The sequence below is a fragment of the Chiloscyllium plagiosum genome, chromosome 11 (genome assembly GCF_004010195.1).
Source record: "Chiloscyllium plagiosum isolate BGI_BamShark_2017 chromosome 11, ASM401019v2, whole genome shotgun sequence".
Taxonomy (NCBI): domain Eukaryota; kingdom Metazoa; phylum Chordata; class Chondrichthyes; order Orectolobiformes; family Hemiscylliidae; genus Chiloscyllium; species Chiloscyllium plagiosum.
The window spans coordinates 15,219,412-15,239,706 of NC_057720.1; the positions used below are offsets into that span (position 1 = coordinate 15,219,412).

At 40.2% G+C, this 20,295-nt stretch overlaps 1 protein-coding gene and 1 long non-coding RNA gene across 10 annotated transcripts in view; one reads left to right on the forward strand and one right to left on the reverse strand.

Annotated features, from left to right (window-relative positions):
- The window catches only part of LOC122554163 (volume-regulated anion channel subunit LRRC8C-like), a 98,179-nt gene extending 88,517 nt beyond the window's left edge, over positions 1–9,662 (forward strand). For 8 of the 9 annotated variants that reach the window (XM_043698747.1, XM_043698749.1, XM_043698752.1 and 5 more), the window contains one exon: positions 7,328–9,662. In XM_043698747.1, coding sequence (XP_043554682.1) covers positions 7,328–9,649 — 2,322 coding nt within the window. In that variant the 3' untranslated portion in view covers positions 9,650–9,662. Of the gene's footprint in view, positions 1–4,203; positions 4,601–7,327 lie in introns of those variants that run through there. The other variant, XM_043698757.1, reaches the window with a different exon arrangement.
- A 3,272-nt stretch (positions 9,663–12,934) lies between these two features.
- The window catches only part of LOC122554746, an 11,534-nt gene continuing 4,173 nt past the window's right edge, over positions 12,935–20,295 (reverse strand). The window contains exons 2-3 of the long non-coding RNA XR_006313060.1: positions 15,994–16,132; positions 12,935–14,330 (exon numbers count right to left, since the gene is read on the reverse strand). This is a non-coding gene — a long non-coding RNA (uncharacterized LOC122554746). The remainder of the gene's footprint in view (positions 14,331–15,993; positions 16,133–20,295) is intronic.

Sequence of the window (20,295 nt, forward strand, 5' to 3'; positions counted from 1 at the left end):
CTCTGTCTTCTACCTTTGAGTCAGTTCTGTATCCAAATGGCTAGTTCTCCCTGTATTCCATGAGATCTAACCTTGCTAATCAGTCTCCCATGGGCAACCTTGTTGAACGCCTTACTGAAGTCCATATATCACATCTATTGCTCTGCCCTCATTAATCGTCTTTGTTACTTCATCAAAAAACTCAATCAAGTTTGTGAAACATGATTTCCCACGCACAAAGCCATGTTGACTATCCCGAATCAGTCCTTGCCTTTCCAAATACTTGTACATCCTGTCCCTCAGGATTCCCTCCAACAACTTGCCCACCACTGATGTCAGGCTCACTGGTCTATAGTTCCCTGGCTTGTGCTTACCATCCTTCTTAAACAGTGGCACCACGTTAGCCAACCTCCAGTCTTCCGGCTCCTCACCTGTGACTAATGATGATACAAATATCTCAACAAGAGGCCCAGCAATCACTTCTCGGATTCAACTCCCAAGATTAGCTTAGATGAACAATGGTTTAATGAACAGGAAAATAAAACAGAGCCTGGACCTCATCTACTTGTCCACTTTTGCTTTTTGTTTCGCTCTGCTATTTTAATGCTTGCGGTTACTGAGTTATTATCATGATTCATTTTACCTTCTTGTAACGGCTTCAGTAGAAAGCTTCTGCCAGCTCAGTGTTATGGACCAGGCCAAACCCCCTCAAAGTATATTAAGAAGATAGCCTAGACCTAATGTCCTCTTATTTTAAAAGTAAAAATACAGACCAAATTAAAATAAAAGAAAGGAATTGACTAAACTGGCACTCTATTGAAATGCTGAACAAAATAATATATTAACTACTACGAATTGACAGTTCCAATATAGTAACATCCAATAAACATACCCTTGGCAAAAGCAAATTCAGCAAAATAGATTGTCTCATATGCAATTCTAGCAGCAGGAAGAGAACCCCAGCATTTAGCTTTAAGAGAGAGAGGAATAAAAGCTTCTATATTCAGCTTCAAGACTCCAGCAACTTCCGAAAGCTAAAACTAAAAATACTATTCTATAGGAGCTTGACCCCACCCATTCAGGCTGCTTCTATTGTTCCAACCTTTTTTTAAAAAACCTCACAAAAGGCCGCACAAGCTGTTTACTTAATTGGCTTTGTGCAGACCACTCATTGCCTCTGTCCCAACATTTCTTCATTTAAAAGAAGGACAGAATACCCCTCTGAAAACCATAGTGTCATCAAAGCAACGAGGTGGCTTCTAGCGACCCAGCATGGCATACTTGGCCCAGCCCGGCGGTCTCCCAGTGTGGCGGTTTTGTCCTAGTGTGGAGGTCTCGTCCCTGTTGGTCTTCTTTGGTGTCAGCTTCCAAGTTTTCCAGCAGCCCGGGCAACCTTTTGTCTTGGGGAGGTGGTCTCAGCCCGGTATGGCGGTCTTCTTTGGTAGACTCTTCTGACCCCGTATTCCAGCAGCCCGACAGGAGGTCTTGTGCCAGCATAGCGTTCTCATCCTGGAATGGCATCTCTGGGTGTTTCATCGTTTCTTGATTGGCTTTTCCCAAGCCCAGAAGCCATTAATTGAACTGGGATGAGCTTTTTCTTAAGTTTTTTTTATTATATATAACTTCCACAATTAATATTGGTGTCATGGAGGGTGACTATTACTATTTTTCATGTAAAAGTACATGTGACAATAAATTTCTAATCTGTTCTAATTCTATGTGAACAGTTCTAGGGTCCCTCCAGCTGATATGCCTTGAGTGCACAGAGCAAGGTCAAAGACACTGAAGCACTATCTGAAAACCTTGTAGTGTCCTGCTTAGAGCAATCACCACACATTCTTCCCAAGGACTGCTGGAGTACAAAATCATAGAATTGTTGGAGTGCAGAAGGAGGCCATCAGCCCATTGTATCTGTGCCAACTTTCTTGACCTGGTGCAAACACTTGACTTTTCCCCATAACCCTGCAAGTTGTTTCTGTTTAAATAATCATCCAGTCCTCTCTTGAATGCCTCAGTTGAACCTGCTACCACTATACTTGCAGGTAGCACATTCCAAACCCAGAACCACTCGCTTTGTGTAAAACCTTTATCCCCACTTCACATTTGCTTCTTTTGCAAACTGCCATCTGGATATGTCTTAACATATTTAACCTCAACATCATGGATAGTTTTGACTTCCTGCTTTGACTTCCTTATGTCCACTGGAGTATTGATTGGATCATGAACTAACAGAAACCCCAGGGAGTGAAAAGTGTGATTGAGGACAGATATGGAGAGCTTGATGTCACCATGGTAGTGAATGTCTGATCCACATGAAGCACAGACCTGGATGACTAAAGGGACATCAGAGTTGAAAGTGTGGTGCTGGAAAAACACAGCTGGTCAGGCAGCATCCGAAGAGCAGGACAATTTATGTTTCGGGCAGCAGCCCTTCATCAGGAATGAGGCTGTTCCTAATGAAGGGCTGATGCCTGAAACGTCGATTCTTCTGCTCCTCAGATACTGCCTGACCTGCTGTGCTTTTCCAGCACTACATTTTTGACTCTGATCTCCAGCAACTGCAGTCCTCATTTTCTCCTAAAGGAACATCAATCAGTTCACAGCCTCAGCAAAATGCTCACAAAAAATACTGCTTGTTAACGATTGACATCTTCAATCCTGTGTCAATTTGGCACAGTGCTTCTACCTTGCCAAATTTCACATTCACTGTAGGGCAAGTCTTTATTTCTGTACATAAGACTGAACCTTTTCCTGAAGGAACCTTGTCCAAATTCACACCTGGCTCTTCGGGGAAGGCCAAGTAGTTTAATGTCTGTTGAGAAGGTAAGGCCTTTGCAATAATGGCATTGATAGTTGTGGTTGTTGCAAGAAGTCTTTTTCGAAGTTCCCATCTCTGTCAAAATTCAAGCACCTCTTTGGAGCAAGGACTAGTTCTGCCCTTGTTGTGGTACAATCTGCCTTGCCTGTCTCTTCAGCCAAAGGTCTACATCCCAGTCAATGCTGACAGTCATCTCCTTGATCGTAGCTTCTTTTCTGGTCTTGTATGTCCAATTTCTTCCTGTGATCCTCTGCCCAGCATTCCCTGAGCTTTCCTATACAGATGATCCATTGCAAACATACCTATTTGCTTATGTTAAGGCTCCAGCACACCATGCCAGCATTGTATCCTCAATCCAGTCTTCAAACGTGGGTCATCAGGTTCTCCTGATCTCCCCTCAAATCAGCCCAGTTTCCTACTCATTAGCAAGTGAAATATACAAACAGGTATGCTGCATCCTTTCTTTGTAGTATTAAGGAATGTATCCAGAAGCCTCTGTCTGGATTTTTCTAAAGGGCCAATTTCCCTTTGGCAATCCTTGCGTCTCCAATGATACTAAAGCAACTTCAGCCTCCCTCATGGACATTGCCAGTTTCAACTTTTGAATCATCTACTCTGTTTTGGCCAGGCACCTTACAACCTGTTTGCCATAATTTGATTCATGTACTGTAGAATACAGCCAACTACATCAGAAATAAAACATGAGAATTTGAGTATACCGACAATTCAAGGATAACGAAGCAAGGAGTCTTTATTCCACTGGCATCAGATCATCACAAACATTAAGGAAAATTAATGTTTAAGAAGGAAGACACTACTTAAATAGAATTAAACACTTAGTTTAGACCTGTTTGATCTCTTTTCCCATAAGACCTCCTCTCAAAGACACCCTTCTAGACAAAGTCTGTTGAACTGCTCCAGCTGCCCTGCACAGTGCCCTCTGTCGTCATTGCCACATGCTGCTGGAGGTCCCAATACAACAGTTTCACTTCCTTGCTCTGCACCTCCCTGTCTATGATCACCTCCTGCTTGGGGTTTCATTACATGTAGTCATTTACTGAAACAGAGATGTTGGAGAAACTCTATTTAAAAAAAAAAGAATTGTGGAACACTATCTGGTTCAATTTTTTATTGGTGAGATTAATCCCCCAACTCTTTATGTACTATACACTGAGTCAACAGAACTGGTCCTAAAACTCTTGTAATTCTCCTTTGTGTGTGTGTTTTTTTCCTCCCTACTACCTTTGATGACTACACTTCAGAAGTACTTAATTTGCCCTTAAGTGCTTGGGATGTCCTAAGGTTGCAAATCATGCCATATTAGTGCAAGAAGGTTTATTCATTCTTTTTATCAGTTAGATAAATTAGAACAAGAGAGCTGGAAGTGACATGTTTGCTCCATTCCTTAGTACAAAAGCCATACTGAGTTTTGAGTCTTAGGTGAGATTGGGATTTGCTGTGAAGGGTAATGCTGCCTCCTAGTGCCTTACAAAACACTACTTGCAGGGTTCACACTTTATTATGCACACTTTTTTGTCATCTTACAAAACTGAATCATATCGACTAAAATGATCAAGTAGTAAGTTGAAAAGAGATGGACAATGAATGAATGTGTCACAATGGAATGATAATGACAATATAACTAAAACTCTTAAAATTAACATTTTTCTTAGATGCAAGGCAATTTTTAAACGCTGCTAGTGTTTTTTTAATAAAGAACGCACTATTGAAAAACTGACCATACCAATTTCACGAGTAAATGGAAATTTGTTGATTTTTAAAGTCATTTTCAGATATTTAAAGGTAGGTCATTTGTGGGTAGTGTGGTAAACATAAATTAAAATGCTTGATCTTGTGATCATCCCATTTTTAGCTATATTGATAAGCTCCAAGTTACTATTCAAATGTATCACAGAATATTTCAATGTGATGTTTTATTTTTAAATGATGTTCGAAGACACTAACTGACTGCAAGCGTTCAGGGCCGGTTTGGGGATAAATTTGAGGAATAAAAGTAAGTGGGCAGATTATTATCTAAATGGTGGTAGATTGGGAAAGAGGAACTGAAAGGAGCCCTGGTTGTCCTTGTGCACCAGTCACTGAAAGTAAGCATGCAGGAACAGCAGGCGGTAAAGTAGACGAATGGTATGTTGACCTTCATGCAGAGTGAATTTAAGTACAGGAGCAGGCATGTGTTGCTGCACCTGTTCAGGATATTGTAATGCCAAACCTGGAGTATCGTGTGCAGTTTTGTTCTCCTTATCTAAGAAAAGATTTTCTGGCTATTGGTAAAAGTTAAAGTTTTCAGAGTCCAACTTGCTCATAGGGCTGTTATGTCATTAGACAGCAAGGACTGGTGGGGTTTAACCTGAGGGTCACCACACCTCAGGTGAGGGGAAGGTTGAGAATGACTGGACTTCATGATAACCTAAGTCAGTGCAGGAATTGAATCCATCCCGTTTGTACTACTCTGTATTGCAAAACAGCCATCCAACCAACTGAACAACTAACTCCCTGTCTGGCAATAGAAGGGAATGCAAAGAGGGTTTACCAGACTTATTCCTGGGATGACAGAACTGACAGTCAGAGAGAAATAATTGGTAAGAACTATATTCACAACACTTTAGAAGAATGAGGGGAATCTGATAGAAACAATTAGAATTCTAACAGAATTAGACAGGGTAGGTGCAGGAAGATGTGCCCAATGACCGGTAGATGACATGATGACTGTGACCGGCGGTCCCAGTCTAAGAATAAGGGGTAGGCCTTTTAAGAACAGACTTGAGGAAGATTTGCTTCACCCAGAGAATGGTGAGCTTGAGGGATTCTCTGCCAAAACCCTGAAGACTTTCAAGAAAGATATACATGTAGTTCTTAGGACCAAAGGGATCAAAGGATATGGGGAGAAAGTGGGAACAGGTTACTGAGTTGGATGATCAAACATGATCAAAAAAAATGGCAAAGCATGTTTGGTCGGCCAAATGGTCTACTTCTGCACCTAGAATTTACGTTATTATGTAAAAACATTTCTCAAAAGCAGCACAATTTTGAGTGTAATTTGCAGCTGAATTGTCTTCCTGGTCTACAACGGTCAGTGGTCCTAATGAAACTTCTTTAAATATTTATATTTTTAAATGTAAAACTGACATCAGGTGAATACATACAGTATATTTATAAGACAAATCATGGCTGTGTTACATACAAATTGGAGGTTTCTCTTTGTTCTTGCTATAAATGCAAAAGGAAATGTAGATGCATATACACAAGTTCGTTAAAATTGCAGTACTTTAAAGATGCCACATTGTTAAGGCATAGAAATATAGGATCAAAGAGTATTTGCAGAACAGTGGAAGCCATATGGACATTAAGGTCTGTGCTGGCTTCACTCGGTGCCACTCCACTTCCTTTTTCATATCATGCAAATGCTTCCTCTTCAGATAATGATCTGAATCTCTTTTCAAAGCCACACTTGAATCTTCCTCATACACAATCATGGGCAGTATATTCGAGATCTTAGCTAATGTGTTGCATAAAAAGATTTTTCCTCAAGTTGCCACTGTTTGTTTTTCACGTTAAGTTGGTGTTTTCTAGTTCTTGATCCTATCACTAATGGAATCAATGTTTACCTGTCTAATCTGTCCAGACCCCTCATGGTTTTGCATACCTCAGTCAAATCTTTGCTCAACCTTTTCTTCTCCATGGACAACAATACCAGTTTCTCCGATCTATCTGCATAATTAAAGTGTCTCATTCCCGGATTCATTCTCATGGCTGTTTATTATATCCTCTCTAGTGTCTTCACGGTTCTTCCTAAAATGTTGTGTCCCATACTGGACACATTATCCCAGTTGAAGCCGACCTAGTATTTTACATAGGTTTATAATAACTTATTTGATTTTGTACTGTATACCCTTACTAATAAAGCCCAGGATCTCAAATACTTTTTGACCTCTCATTCAACTTGCACTGTCACCTTCAATAATTTGTACATGTTTATCCCCAGATTCATCTGCTTCTGCTCCACCTTTAGAACCATACCCTTGATTTCCCTTCTTCCCATGAAAATTAAGCATTTCTCCTTCAATGCATTAAATTTCATCTACCACTTACTTGTCCATTCCACCAAGCTATCTATGCTTTTAAGAAGTTTAACACAATCCGCCTCGGTGTTCACAATACTTCCAAGTTTCTTGTCATCCACAGATTTTGAAATTGTACTCTGCACACCAAAGCCCATGTTATTAATATATATCAAGAACAGCAAGCATCATAATATCCACCCCAAGGAAGCCTCATTTCCTTCCAGTCCATAAATACTACAGTTTATCACTATCCTGTTTTCAGTCACTCGGCTAATTTTGCATCCATATTGCTGTTGTTATTTTTATTGCTCTAACTTTGTTCATCTCTTTATCAAATATTGTTAAACCAAAAGTAGATACTTCCAGCATCTAATGACAGTTCTGTATAGTTAGTTGGATTTATAGCAAATTTATTTTATCCAAAATGTATTTTATTGTATTTAAACAGATATCGACAGACAAGATAATCTGTGTCCCTGTGCCAGAAGGCTTCTCAATGACAACTATGCAATGGAACAAAAGTGCTCTTAAGGGTCGTAAACTAAATAGTTTTGATTCTGGATTTAAGACTGATTTGGACCGTGAACAATACAATTTAGTGGATCAATATTGTTATGACCATGCAATTCAATGGTATTCAAAATATTTCCCATACATAGCTATCATTCACACACTTATATTTTTGATTAGCAGTAACTTTTGGTTCAAATTTCCAGGAACAAGTTCCAAAATTGAGCATTTTATATCAATACTTGGAAAATGTTTAGACTCTCAATGGACTACTAAGGCACTTTCAGAAACTGTTTATGAGGATTCAGATCTGCAGATTCCACAAAGAACTGTTTTATCAACAGAACCATCTGTATCTTGTTCTTTAAACTTACAGCAGTCCTCTGATACCGTCCTTTTGCTGGGACAAAAGGAATCCAGTAGTGACAGAGTATGTGAGAATGATGCACAAGCGTCATTGTGCAAACCTCCTTCGAAGACTTTCAAAACTGTTGGAGGTGGTGTTTATGGTCATGCTGCGGTGAAAATCCTAGATAAAAAGGAGGGTGAACAAGCAAAGGCATTGTTTGAAAAGGTCAAAAAGTTTCGTCTGCACACAGAAGAAGGCCATATTCTTTATATGATGTACATAAGACAAACTATTTTACGCACTGTTCAAACAATTCTAGTTCTTGCCTATTTTGTAACTCGAATTCCTCAAATGAAGCACATTGTGCACTGCATAGATAAAATTCATATCACAGGCTTCACAGAATTTTTTTGCATCCATGGTCTTTGGCGGATATTCAGGATGTTGTCTATCGTGTATGTAGTTGTCATATTCATTTATTGTATAACTTGTATCTACACATTGTATTGGATCTTCTATTTTAAACTTAAAGAATACTCATTTGCATATGTCAGAGAAGAAACTGGGATTGATGACATTCCTGATGTGAAGAATGATTTTGCATTTTTACTGCATTTGATTGACCAATATGATAAACTGTATGCTAGGAAGTTTGCTGTATTTCTTTCTGATGTCAGTGAGAACAAACTCCGTCAACTGAACCTCAGCTATGAATGGACACACGAGAAGCTTCAGCAACGTATCGTTACTAATGAAGACAACAAAACTGAATTACATCTCTTTATGCTTCCTGGTATTCCTAATAATGTTTATGATATTTATAACCTGCAAGTACTAAAATTGGAATATATCAAGGATGTTTCTATTAGTGCAGCCATTTCACAGCAAACATCACTCCAAGAACTGTGGGTGTACAACTGTATAATAAAAGTTGAAAATCGAGCACTTGCATTTTTAAAAGACACGATAACAATTTTACGAGTTCGATTTGCAAATGCTTTTGAAATACCACAGTGGATGTACTGTCTAAAAAATCTCCGTGTACTGTATCTGGAAGGAAACTTATTAATTGACAATAAAACTTCAATTGTCCTGCAATCATTATGTGACTTAGAACGTCTTAGGTCTTTGCACCTTAAGTCCAATGTCACCAAAGTACCTGCTGCAGTTATTGATGTTGCCCATCACCTTCAACACCTCACAATTCACAATCAGGGCAAAAAACTTACCACTCTTAATGGCCTCAGGAAAATGCTCTGCCTGTCAGTTCTAAAGCTGTATAACTGTGATCTAGAGAGGATCCCAAGTGCTATATTTAGCTTGAGCAATCTTCAGGAATTGGATCTCAAAGACAACAACCTGAGGACATTAGAAGAACTGGCTAGTTTCCAGCATCTTCGCAAACTCTCCACGCTCAAACTCCATCACAACAAAATTACACAGATTCCTCTATATATTGCCAAGGCTAGTTCATTGGAAATGCTTTCTTTAACTAAAAATAATATTACTTTTCTTCCCTCAAATCTTTTCAAGCTTACTGGGTTACGACATCTTGAAGTTGGTCATAATAATATCGCAAGCATTCCTATTGAAATTGAACAGCTGGAGGATCTTCATTATTTTGACATTGAAAGTAACAAAATATCTGAACTACCTTTGGAACTGTTTTATTGTACAAAACTTCGGGTGTTGATACTTTCATACAACCTTTTGACTTCCATTCCACCCAAGGTGAAAAATTTGGCACAATTGAGACAATTGGATCTGAAAGGGAACAAATTGCAGTATTTGCCACCTGAGCTAGTGAAGTGCCAATGTTTGAAGAGGAGTCAGTTGAATGTAGAAGAGGATATTTTCAACACACTGCCATATGACATTAGAGAAGAGTTTCTAAACAGGGAATCTAGGTGAACAGTGTGTAAAATTCAATATTTTAATTAAATGAATAGTTTCTCTTAGATTTTTGTGCACTTCAGAAATGTAACGTTTCAATAGTTCCTTGTATTTTATTCAACAATGACACTTTTTTTTTCCAAACTAGATCCTGCACTTAAAATAGTAAAATATTTCAAGATACTTGATTCTGTCAAAAAAAAAATGCCAGCTGTGGCAGAACAGTTAAGAGGGAGAAGAAAGAACAAGAGGAGAAAAGTATGATGTTCAGCTGATTTTAGATCCTGCTAAAGATGGAGGGAGGGTGACCCAGAACAGGAACAGCAGAGAGAATTTGAGGACTTAGAGATTGGGGTGAAGCAGAAAGACAGGTGTGTATAAATGAGAATGAAAATTCAGTGTATTAGTAAGCAAGCAAATGATATTTGCCATTTGTGGAGACTGTAGTGTTGATGAGAAGATTGTTGTAGAATGCTGCAGATGACAAATGTGAATAGGTATTCAACAGAGACATCTCACATTGGTTGCATGGTAATAGACTTTTCAGGATTATGGAGTGAAAGAAAGAAACTGAATTGAACTAATTTGATAGCTGTCCAAAAAGCTGCTGAAGCATAATGAGATAAATTGTGGTCCTGGCCAGTATTTTATTATTTTTGTCAATACTACGTTCGAGAACATTCTAGTTGATCTGTGAATTCCCATGTCAGCAAGTTTTGGAGCAAGAGGGTTTTGGATCTGGAAGGGACCAGAGCATCAAGATGCAAGAGGTGTGTTTACTAAGGATGATGGAATTTGGAACAAAGATCCAGAATGATTAGCTCAAGTCTGGTCTATGTGGATGTGTGGAAACACTAGGGTCAATCAGTGAATCCCTATACTGTGGACCAGGCCATTCAGCCCATTGCATCCACACCAATCCTCTGAAGAACAACCCACCCAGATCCAACCTCCTCTTCCTATGCCTGTAACCCTGCATATTCGATGGTTAATCCGCTTAACCTACACATCCCTGGACACTATGGGCCATGTAGCATGGCCAATCCACCTAACCTGAACACCTGTGGACTGGTGGGAGGAAACTGGAGCACCCAGAGGAAATCCACACATGGGGAGGACATGCAAACTACACACAGACAGTTGCTTGAGAGTGGAATCAAACCTGAGTCCCTAGTATTGTGAGGCAACAGTGCTAACCACTGAGCTACTGATACAGCTAAAGCAGTGAGAAAGATGTTCAACATAAGAAAAGCCATGAAGCTTGCATAGTCTCCAAGACATCCCTAGAACTAGTTATAATCCAGCTATAAGTAGATGGATGGTCCAGCCAGATTTAGTAGTAATAGTGGCTACTTTTGTACTATCTTTGCTAAAACTGGCAGAATTCAAACTTGGGAATTATTCTAAGGGAACAACAGACTTTTTGCAATTGTGAGTGACTGTGTGGAGATGCAGACATTGAAGGCAACAACAATAGAATTATTGAATAAATTAGTAGAGTGGTTATTGCAAGAGAAAAAAAGTTAAAAAGTAAGGTGATATGGATTGCGAAAGTTGGTAGTTATAAAATTGTAAGTCGGCAACCAGATGTGACTGTCAATGTACCGCATAGAATAAATCTGATTCAGGACAGAAGAGGAGAGAAATCCAGGGAACAGTTATAATTATAATGTAACTTAAGTTCTATTGGCCTCACTGAAGATGAGGAGGTTCCAGATGCTGAGGCAAAGTAAACAAAATAATGAGAATTTTTTACGGATGACAGCCAGAAGTTTTCGAGAGTTGATAGCTAATAAAGACTTTAAATGAGCAATAGTAAATGATATGGAGTTTAAAAGAATAGTGTCTGAAGAACTGGACTAAGAGGGATATAGTGATGAGACTGTGTATCTGTCATGGTGTCTGCATCTTGTTCTGATCATGTAGTCAGTTTGGGAACTGAGCAAGTAGAAGTCACCGTCACTTTTCTGTCATTCCATAATCATGCTCCTTAAAAAGGAAAATGTCTTTGAAAATTTTCTGTCAGAATTTAATTCAAGCAAATGTATTTGCCAACTTAATATTTACATATATGAAAACTGAAATATAAATTACAAAACCACACGGCAAATGATCTGCATTACATTCTGATATCTATAGACACGAACGCTTCATTCCTCTTATCATTTGTTTTACTTTATCTATTATCTCAAGGCTTGTGTTGGGTAGAGTTCTACATTTCCAGAAATTTTTTTTCAGATGGCTTTTCTTTAAGTGAGTGTTTTTAAGCAAAAAAAATTCAAACATGGGATAGCGTAGCCGAACCCTGCACTTCATCGTTGCATGGACATGCATATTTTACACGAAGGATTGCAGGACAAGTAGGAGTGGGCACCTTTGCGGTTTCTTAGCCTGAGTACACGAAGTAATTTTAGTACCTCGTCATTTTTTCTGAAGTTAGCGAATTTGAAATTGATGAGGGATGGGACTCAGCGCTGAAACTGCCGAATTGGAAAAATTGTGACCGTCTGAGCGGATTAACGTGCGGTCCAACTCTTAAATGTGACCTGGACTTGGCGCCTCATCATGAGGCGTCAGGAGAATTACGTTGCCTTCTCCAAACGCGATGTGGAGGTTTTGGACTGGGGTGAACAAAGTTAAAAATCACACAACGCCAGGTGATAGTCCAATAGGTTTAATTGGAAGTACAGGCTTTCGAAGTGCTGCTTCTCAATCGCAGAGAAGTTATCGTCCATAAAGGAAAAAGTGAGATTTCCAGGAAATGAGGAAAGGTTCCCCCCCACTATCAGGTTGTTTCCTGGTCCTATGATGTGTGACGTGGTCAGCTGTCCTTCCAGCTCCCACTTTAAGAAAATCTGGGCAAGGTGCAGAGGAAGAGGCAGATTCAGGTGATTTATACACGGAAATAGAATTTGGGCGGGGAAGGGTGGTGAATTTACACTTCAAGTCCACTCTTGTCCTTAACAATTTAGCGTACCTCCCTTTCCAGTCCACCTTTTTTCCATTCCTTCACAGTATGAATGGCAAACTCACCCTTGCAGACGAGGCCATTCATTCCCTATCTCCGCTGGACTCATTCCATCACTTAGAGCCGATAGCCACACACAGTCCATGGCAACCTTCATCTCGGCCACCTTGGTCATTGCTGATGGCTGTTTGTGGACTTGAAGTGTAAATTCACCACCCTTTCCCGCCCAAATTCTATTTCCGTAGTTATGGAGGCTACACGTGTATAAATTACCTGAATCTGCCTCTTCCTCTGCACCTTATTTCCTTAAAGTGGGAGCTGGAAGGACAGCTGACCACGTCGCACATCATAGGACCAGGAAACGACCGGACGGGGGGTAGTTTTCTTCGATTTACTGGAAATCTCACTTTTTCTCCCCTTGTGCTTGCAGAGTTTAGGGGTGCCAACGCCCCAAGGAGAGACCCAAGACTGGGTTAGAGTGTCAGATGTGTCCATTGACAAAGGCAGAGCAAAACCTTACAAATTATGATTGATGCCACGAGCTTATTGCAGCAGCAGGCCAGTGAAAGGATATCCTCCAGGTGTACCTCAGTCAAGGGAAAGCAGGGCAGTGCTTAGTTGCACCGAGAGACCTGGGAAAGCAACCTGACATAATTGAAGATTCCTTTTAAGATACTTGGTGTGTTGTCAAGAGCTCCCCAGACCCACTGCAAGTAACCTAATCTCATAATAAGAGGCCCTTGGACAGAGAAAACAATAGCCTGTTTACACCACATTCACCAATTTTGGGAATTCACCTTGCTGCAGCATACAGAAGGGTTTCAAAAAATTTGCTTTCACACTGCAAGATAGCACTGATATTTCGAATGTTAACAAAAAGTTGTTGGTGTCACATTGAAAAATTGTTGTTTTATTCAGAAAATGTATTATTTACATGTGATCCCCATGATGTTTCCCAGTCAGAAATGCATGATCTTTATTAGCTTGTGTTTGAGGGACAGTGGCTGTATTCTTGCAGATTGACATGTGGATTTCTGTGTGAAAATGAAGAGCAGCATTGTGAGCTCCTGATTGCAGCAATATGCAAAAGAGAAAGTTATCACAGTTCTACTCTCTCTTTAGAGATAATTAGTGGGAGTTTAATCTGAAGGTCACCCCCCACCCCAGGTGAGGGGAGATGCTTAGAAAGAGACTTTTTATGATAACCACAGCCTGAGTGAGAATTGAACTCATGTCATTAGCATTACACTGCATTGCAAACTAGCCAGCTGAGCTATCCAAACTGTACCATCTGTGAAAAATGAGTGACCAGGTAGTTTGAAGCAGATCAGTATGAGGTGGACCCATACCTCTTGGACCTTAAATTCCAGTCACAATCATCAGCAGCTGCTTGCTGATGCAGATCTATTTCCCCACACTGCTCATCAGATGCAGCATCTGCCTCCACTCCTTCCTCAGGGCTGATGTTATCACCTTCTGAAATGGCAAGGTTATACAGTACTGCATAAGAATAATTATCTGCTTTAACTGAATTATACTGGAAGGCAACCCTGGTATAATGAGGCAGTGGAATCAGCAGACAGATGATTTGTTTTATGATGTTCCTTCTTGTGATGTGACTGACACTGAACCTTTCTTGTACCTCACAGCTAATGTTTCTGGTGGGCGTCATCAGTCATGTTGGAAGTGGGTAGCACCTGTCACCTTGGATCCATCCCTTGTCTTGTGGCTCTGGTAAACCAAAGAAAAGTCCCCAATTTCACATCAGACAGATATAAACGCTGCAATATTCAGCCTTGAATATTTTCAATATTTGAAATAAGATAGTTTTTAAATGGTTGGAATATTGTTGTGGTTTCGATTGCCGAGCTGGGAATTTGTGTTGCAGACATTTCATCCCCTGTCTAGGTGACATCCTCAGTGCTTGGGAGCCTCCTGTGAAGAGCTTCTGTGATCTTTCCTCCAGCATTTGAATCTGGTTTGAATCTGCCGCTTCTGGTTGTCAGTTCCAGCTGTCCGCTGCAGTGGCCGGTATATTGGGTCCAGGTCGATGTGCTTATTGATTGAATCTGTGGATGAGTGCCATGCCTCTAGGAATTCCCTGGCTGTTCTCTGTTTGGCTTGTCCTATAATAGTAGTGTTGTCCCAGTCGAATTCATGTTGCTTGTCATCTGCGTGTGTGGCTACTAAGGATAGCTGGTCGTGTCGTTTCGTGGCTAGTTGGTGTTCATGGATGCGGATCATTAGCTGTCTTCCTGTTTGTCCTATGTAGTGTTTTGTGCAGTCCTTGCATGGGATTTTGTACACTCATCCACAGATTCAATCAATAAGCACAGCGACCTGAACCCAACATACCGACCACTGCAGCGGACAGCTGGAACTGACAACCGTAAGCAGCAGATTCAAACCACTACAAATGCCAGAGGAAAGATCACAGAAGTGCTTCTCAGGAGGCTCCCAAGCACTGAGGATGCCACCTAGACAGGGGATGAAACGTCTGCAACTCAAATTCCCAGCTCGGCGAACAGAACCACAACAACGAGCACCTGAGCTACAAATCTTCTCACAGACTTTGGTTGGAATATTATTAATAATATGCAGTAATTCATTCTCTTCGATGCTTGTTTTGTAGCTTCTAAAATGTTATTCATTAAGTTTTGGTCCTTTTTAGATAACTAGTAACGTGATGAAATTTTTGATTTGTATTCGGGCAATTTCCAGAGTTTATAGGAGAGTCAGCTGACAAAAATATTGCATAGAGATTGCATATATCATGTGAAACACCAGACAAGTTTGTTCTGACTGCTATGATGTCCAAGATGTGTTGGTACGATTTCTGATTGTAACAGCTATAGAACCATATTACAATAAAATGTGGTATGGCGTCTCAGTGGTTAGCACTGCTGCCTCACAGCACCAGACACCCGGGTTCAATTCCAGCTTTGGGTAACTGTCTATGTGGAGTTTGCACAGTCTCTGTGTCTGTGCAGGTTTCCTCCAGATGTTCCAATTTTCTCCCGATGTGCAAGTTAGGTAAATTGGCTGTGCTAAATTCCCTGTAATGTCCAGGTTAGGTGCATTAGTCATGGGAAAGAAATGTACAGTGATAGGGTCATGGCTGTTTCCACACTGTAGGGATTCTATTCTAATAAAACCTTTCTTGCAAAATAAACTTTGGGACCTGGCTGCATAAACAGATTGAAAGCTTTGCAAAACATATCAAGTTTTTGAAACAGTTTTAGTTTGTGTTAACTTGGTTATTTCTTTAGTGCCTGTACTGGTCCAAAGAAGCTGAAAACATTCCATATTTGATTTCTGGCCCTACTTGGTTGTACATAAGTGTCACAATATAGTGCTTTTCTAATGTCATGGTCTATTGGTAGATGTAACTTACATTCATTCAATTTTTGTTCGCCTCTTGCTTGTAGTAGCTTGTGGGTTCTAGACCCCTTCCTCCCATGCAGGACTGTATCAAACGCCTTGCTGAACTCCAAGTAGACTTTGCCAAATGCATTGCCCTCAGCTGGTTACAGCTTTGAAAAATCCAATCAAGTTGGTCAGCTATGACCTCCCCCAAACATTACTATGCAAAGTACTCTTGATTTGTTTAGGTTAGGTTTATTTTCACTAGAAAAAAGGAGATTGAGGGGGCACCTGATTGAGGTTGACAAAATCATTAAGGGTATAGACAGGGTGGATAGAGACAAGCTTTTTCCCAGGGTGGAGGATTCAATAACGAGAGGTCATGCTTTCAAGGTGAAAGGTGGAAAGTTTAAGGGGGCCAATTTCCCTTGATAGTCTTGCTTAATTAAAAATATTCTATCTGAAATTTAAATTTAATAATTGAATTAGTATTGACCATTGTTTGAGGAAGAGAGTTCCAAACCTCCACTGCTCTTTGCACGTAGAACATCTCAAACATCTCTCCCAAATGGCCTGGTTCTAATTCTTAGACTATACCCCCGTGTTTTAGATGTCAACCAGTGAAAATAGTTTATCTTTATCTATATTACCCCTTAAACATCTAAATTTTAGTACTTCACACAGAGGGTGTGGGCGTCTGGAGTGCGTTGCCAGCAGAGGTGGGTAGAGGCAGGCACGGTAGATTTATTTAAGATGCATCTGGACAGATGCATGATTAGGTGGGGAGCAGAGGGATACAAATGCTTAGGAATTGACCGACAGGTTTACTCAGTACATTTGGATCGGCTCAGGTTCTATTAATCCTTTCCTCTCCAAGTGCAAATGAATTCTGTCTCTCACAACTGCTTCCAATAGTTTCCCTACCACTTGCTTAGATTGTGTAGTTTCCTGGTTTATCCCTTGCTCCCTTCTTGAATAACAGTAACACAATGGCTATCCCTCAGCCTTCTGGCACTTCACCTGTGGTGAGGGAGAAATTGAAAATTAATGCCATCGCCCCTGCTATTTATCCCTTTGCCTAGTTCAACAACCTGGGATATATTTGATTCGGCCCTGTAGATTTCTCAATTTTGAAGCCTGTCAGACCACTCAGAACCTCCTAAGAACATAGGAACAGAAGGAAGGGTTTCAACCCCTCAAACCTGCTCTGCCATTCAATAAGATCATGGCTGATCTGTGGTCAAACTTCTTACGCCCGCCTTGGGCCATTTTACCTTGATAGTCTTGCTTAATTAAAAAAATTCTATCTGAGATTTAAATTTAACAATTGTATTAGTATTGACCTTTGTTTGAGGAAGAGAGTTCCAAACCTCCACTGTTCTTTGCACGTAGAACATCTCGAACATCTCTCCCAAATGGCCTGGTTCTAATTCTTAGACTATACCCCCTGTGTTCTAGATGTCAACCAGTGAAAATAGTTTATCTTTATATATATTACCCCTTAAACATCTAAATTTTAGAGAACAAAGGCCTAATATATCTAATCACTCTTCATGACTTAACCCTGAAATCCAGCTAATATCCTTGTAAACTTGTGTTGAACTCCCTCCAGGGTCAAGACATCTTTCCTAAGCTGTGATACCCAGAGCTTCTCGCAGAACTCTTAAGTGGGGTCTAATTCTGTTTATACTAATTTCTTCAAGGATCTATCAGCCCTTCTCCCTGATTATACACACCAACGGAAGTGGTTGCACCGGGTGCATTAACAACATTAAATGCCATTTAAACAACATTTAGACAAATACATGGAAAGGAAAGGTTGAGAAGGATATAGGCAAAGCATAGAAAATGGGGTTAGCGTTGATGGACATTTTGAGCCAAAGTTTAGGCCAAAGGGCCTGTCTCCGTACTATAGGAGTCTATGACTTTACATCATCCCTATGACTAGTAGCACTGACATATTTTCATATTCATTTAGAACCCGACCTACATACTCTGGCTTCATGCACAAATTACCATTGTGATCCTTAATGGGCTATACTCTTTCCCTAGTTATCATTTAATCATTAATTTACTTGTACAATAGCTTGAAATTTTCCTTTATTTTACCTGCCATTATTCTTTCATGTCCCCTTTTTCTTTTGTTTTTTTTTAAAAGTCTCCCCTTGCATATTCTGTACTCCCCTTGGACTTCTGCTGCTTTGAGGCTTTGGTATCTGCTATAAGTCTCCCTCTTCTCTTTATCCAATTCAGTATATCTCTTGATATCCAGGGTTCAAAGGATTTGTTGATCCCACCATTTGATTCTATTGGGACATGCTGACTCTGAACTCTCCCTAAATTATTCTTGAAAGTATCCCACTACTCTGACATAGATTTATCTAAAAGTATCAGCTTTCAGTCCACTCTGGCCAAATCATACCTGATCTTATTAAAATTGGCCTTCCCCCCAGTTTAGAACTTTGATTTCAGGCCCATTCTTGTCCTTTAGTATAACAATTTTGAATTTAACCTAGTAATATTTGTTCCCCCACTGATACTTCTATCATTTGCCCGGTTTCATTATGTAAATTTAAGTCCATGGCCACACCCCCTCTGTTGTGGAGACTTCTACATACTGTCATAAAAGCTATCCTGGATGCAAGTTAAGAATCCCCAACCCTCAACATCTTTCACACTATGACTACTCCAGTTAATATTGGGGAGGTTGAAATCCCCGACTACCATTTTCCTAAGACTTTTACACTTCTCATGAAGTATTAGTGTTCGGGGCTTAGATGGAGAGGAATTTGTTAAGTGTGTACAAGACAACTTTCTGTTTCAGTATGTGGATGTACCTACTAGAGAAGGTGCAAAACTTGACCTACTCTTGGGAAATAAGGCAGGGCAGGTGACTGAGGTGTCAGTGGGGGAACACTTTGATTTCAGGCCCATTCTTGTCCTTTACTATAACAATTTTGAATTTAACCTAGTAATAGTTGTTCCCCCACTGATACTCCTATCATTTGCACGGTTTCATTATGTAAATTTAAGTGGGGGGGCCAGCGACCATAATTCTATTAGATTTAAAATAATGATGGAAAAGGATAGACCAGATCTAAAAGTTGAAGTTCTAACTTGCAGAAAGGCCAATTTTGACAGTATTAGGCAAGAACTTTCGAAAGCTGATTGGGGCCAGATATTTGCAGGTAAAGGGACGGCTGGAAGCTGGAAAATGGGAAGCCTTCAGAAATGAGATAACGAGAATCCACAGAAAGTATATTCCTGTCAGGGTGAAAAGAAAGACTGGTAGGTATAGGGAATGCTGGATGACTAAAGAAATTGAGGGTTTGGTTAAGAAAAAGAAGGAAGCATATGTCAGGTACAGACAGGATAGATCGAGTGAATCCATAGAAGAGTATAAAGGAAGTAGGAGCATACTTAAGAGGGAAGTATGGAGGGCAAAAAGGAGACATGAGATAGCTTTGGCAAAAAGAATTAAGGAGAATCCAAAGAGTTTTTATAAATATATTAAGGATAAAAGGGTAACTAGGAAGAGAATAGGGCCCCTCAAAAATCAGCAAGGCGACCTTTGTGTGGAGCCGCTGAAAATGGAGAAGATACTAAATGGGTATTTTGCATCAGTATTTACTGTGGAAAAGGAAATGGAAAATATAAACTGTAGGAAAATAGATGTAGGGTCCTCTACATTTTCTCATTTATATAAATGATTTGCAACTTGCAAAATGTCCATATTACAGAGGAGGAAGTGCTCGATGTCTTGAAACGAGTAAAGGTGGATAAATCCCCAGAACCTGATCAGGTGTACCCTAGAACTCAGTGGGAATTTAGAGAAGTGATCTCTTGCTGAGATATTTGTATCATCGATAGTCATAGGTGAGGTGCCGGAAGACTGGAGGTTGGCAAACATGGTGCCACTGTATAAGAAGGTTGGTAAAGACAAGCCAGGGAACTATAGACCAGTGAACCTGACGTTGGTTTTGGGCAAGTTGTTGGAGGGAATCCTGAGGGCAGGATGTACATGTATTTGGAAAGGCAAGGACTGATTCGGGATAGTCAACATGGCTTTGTGCATGGGAAATCATGTCCCACAAACTTGATTGAGTTTTTGAGGAAGTAACAAAGAGGATTGATGAGGGCAGAGCAGTAGATATGATCTATATGGACTTCAGTAAGGCATTTGTCAAGGTTCCCCATGGAGACTGATTATCAAGATTAGATCTCACGGAATACAGGGAGAACTAACCATTTGGATACAGAACTGGCTCAAAGGTAGAAGACAGAGGGTGGTGGTGGACGGTTGTTTTTCAGACTGGAGGCCTGTGACCAGTGG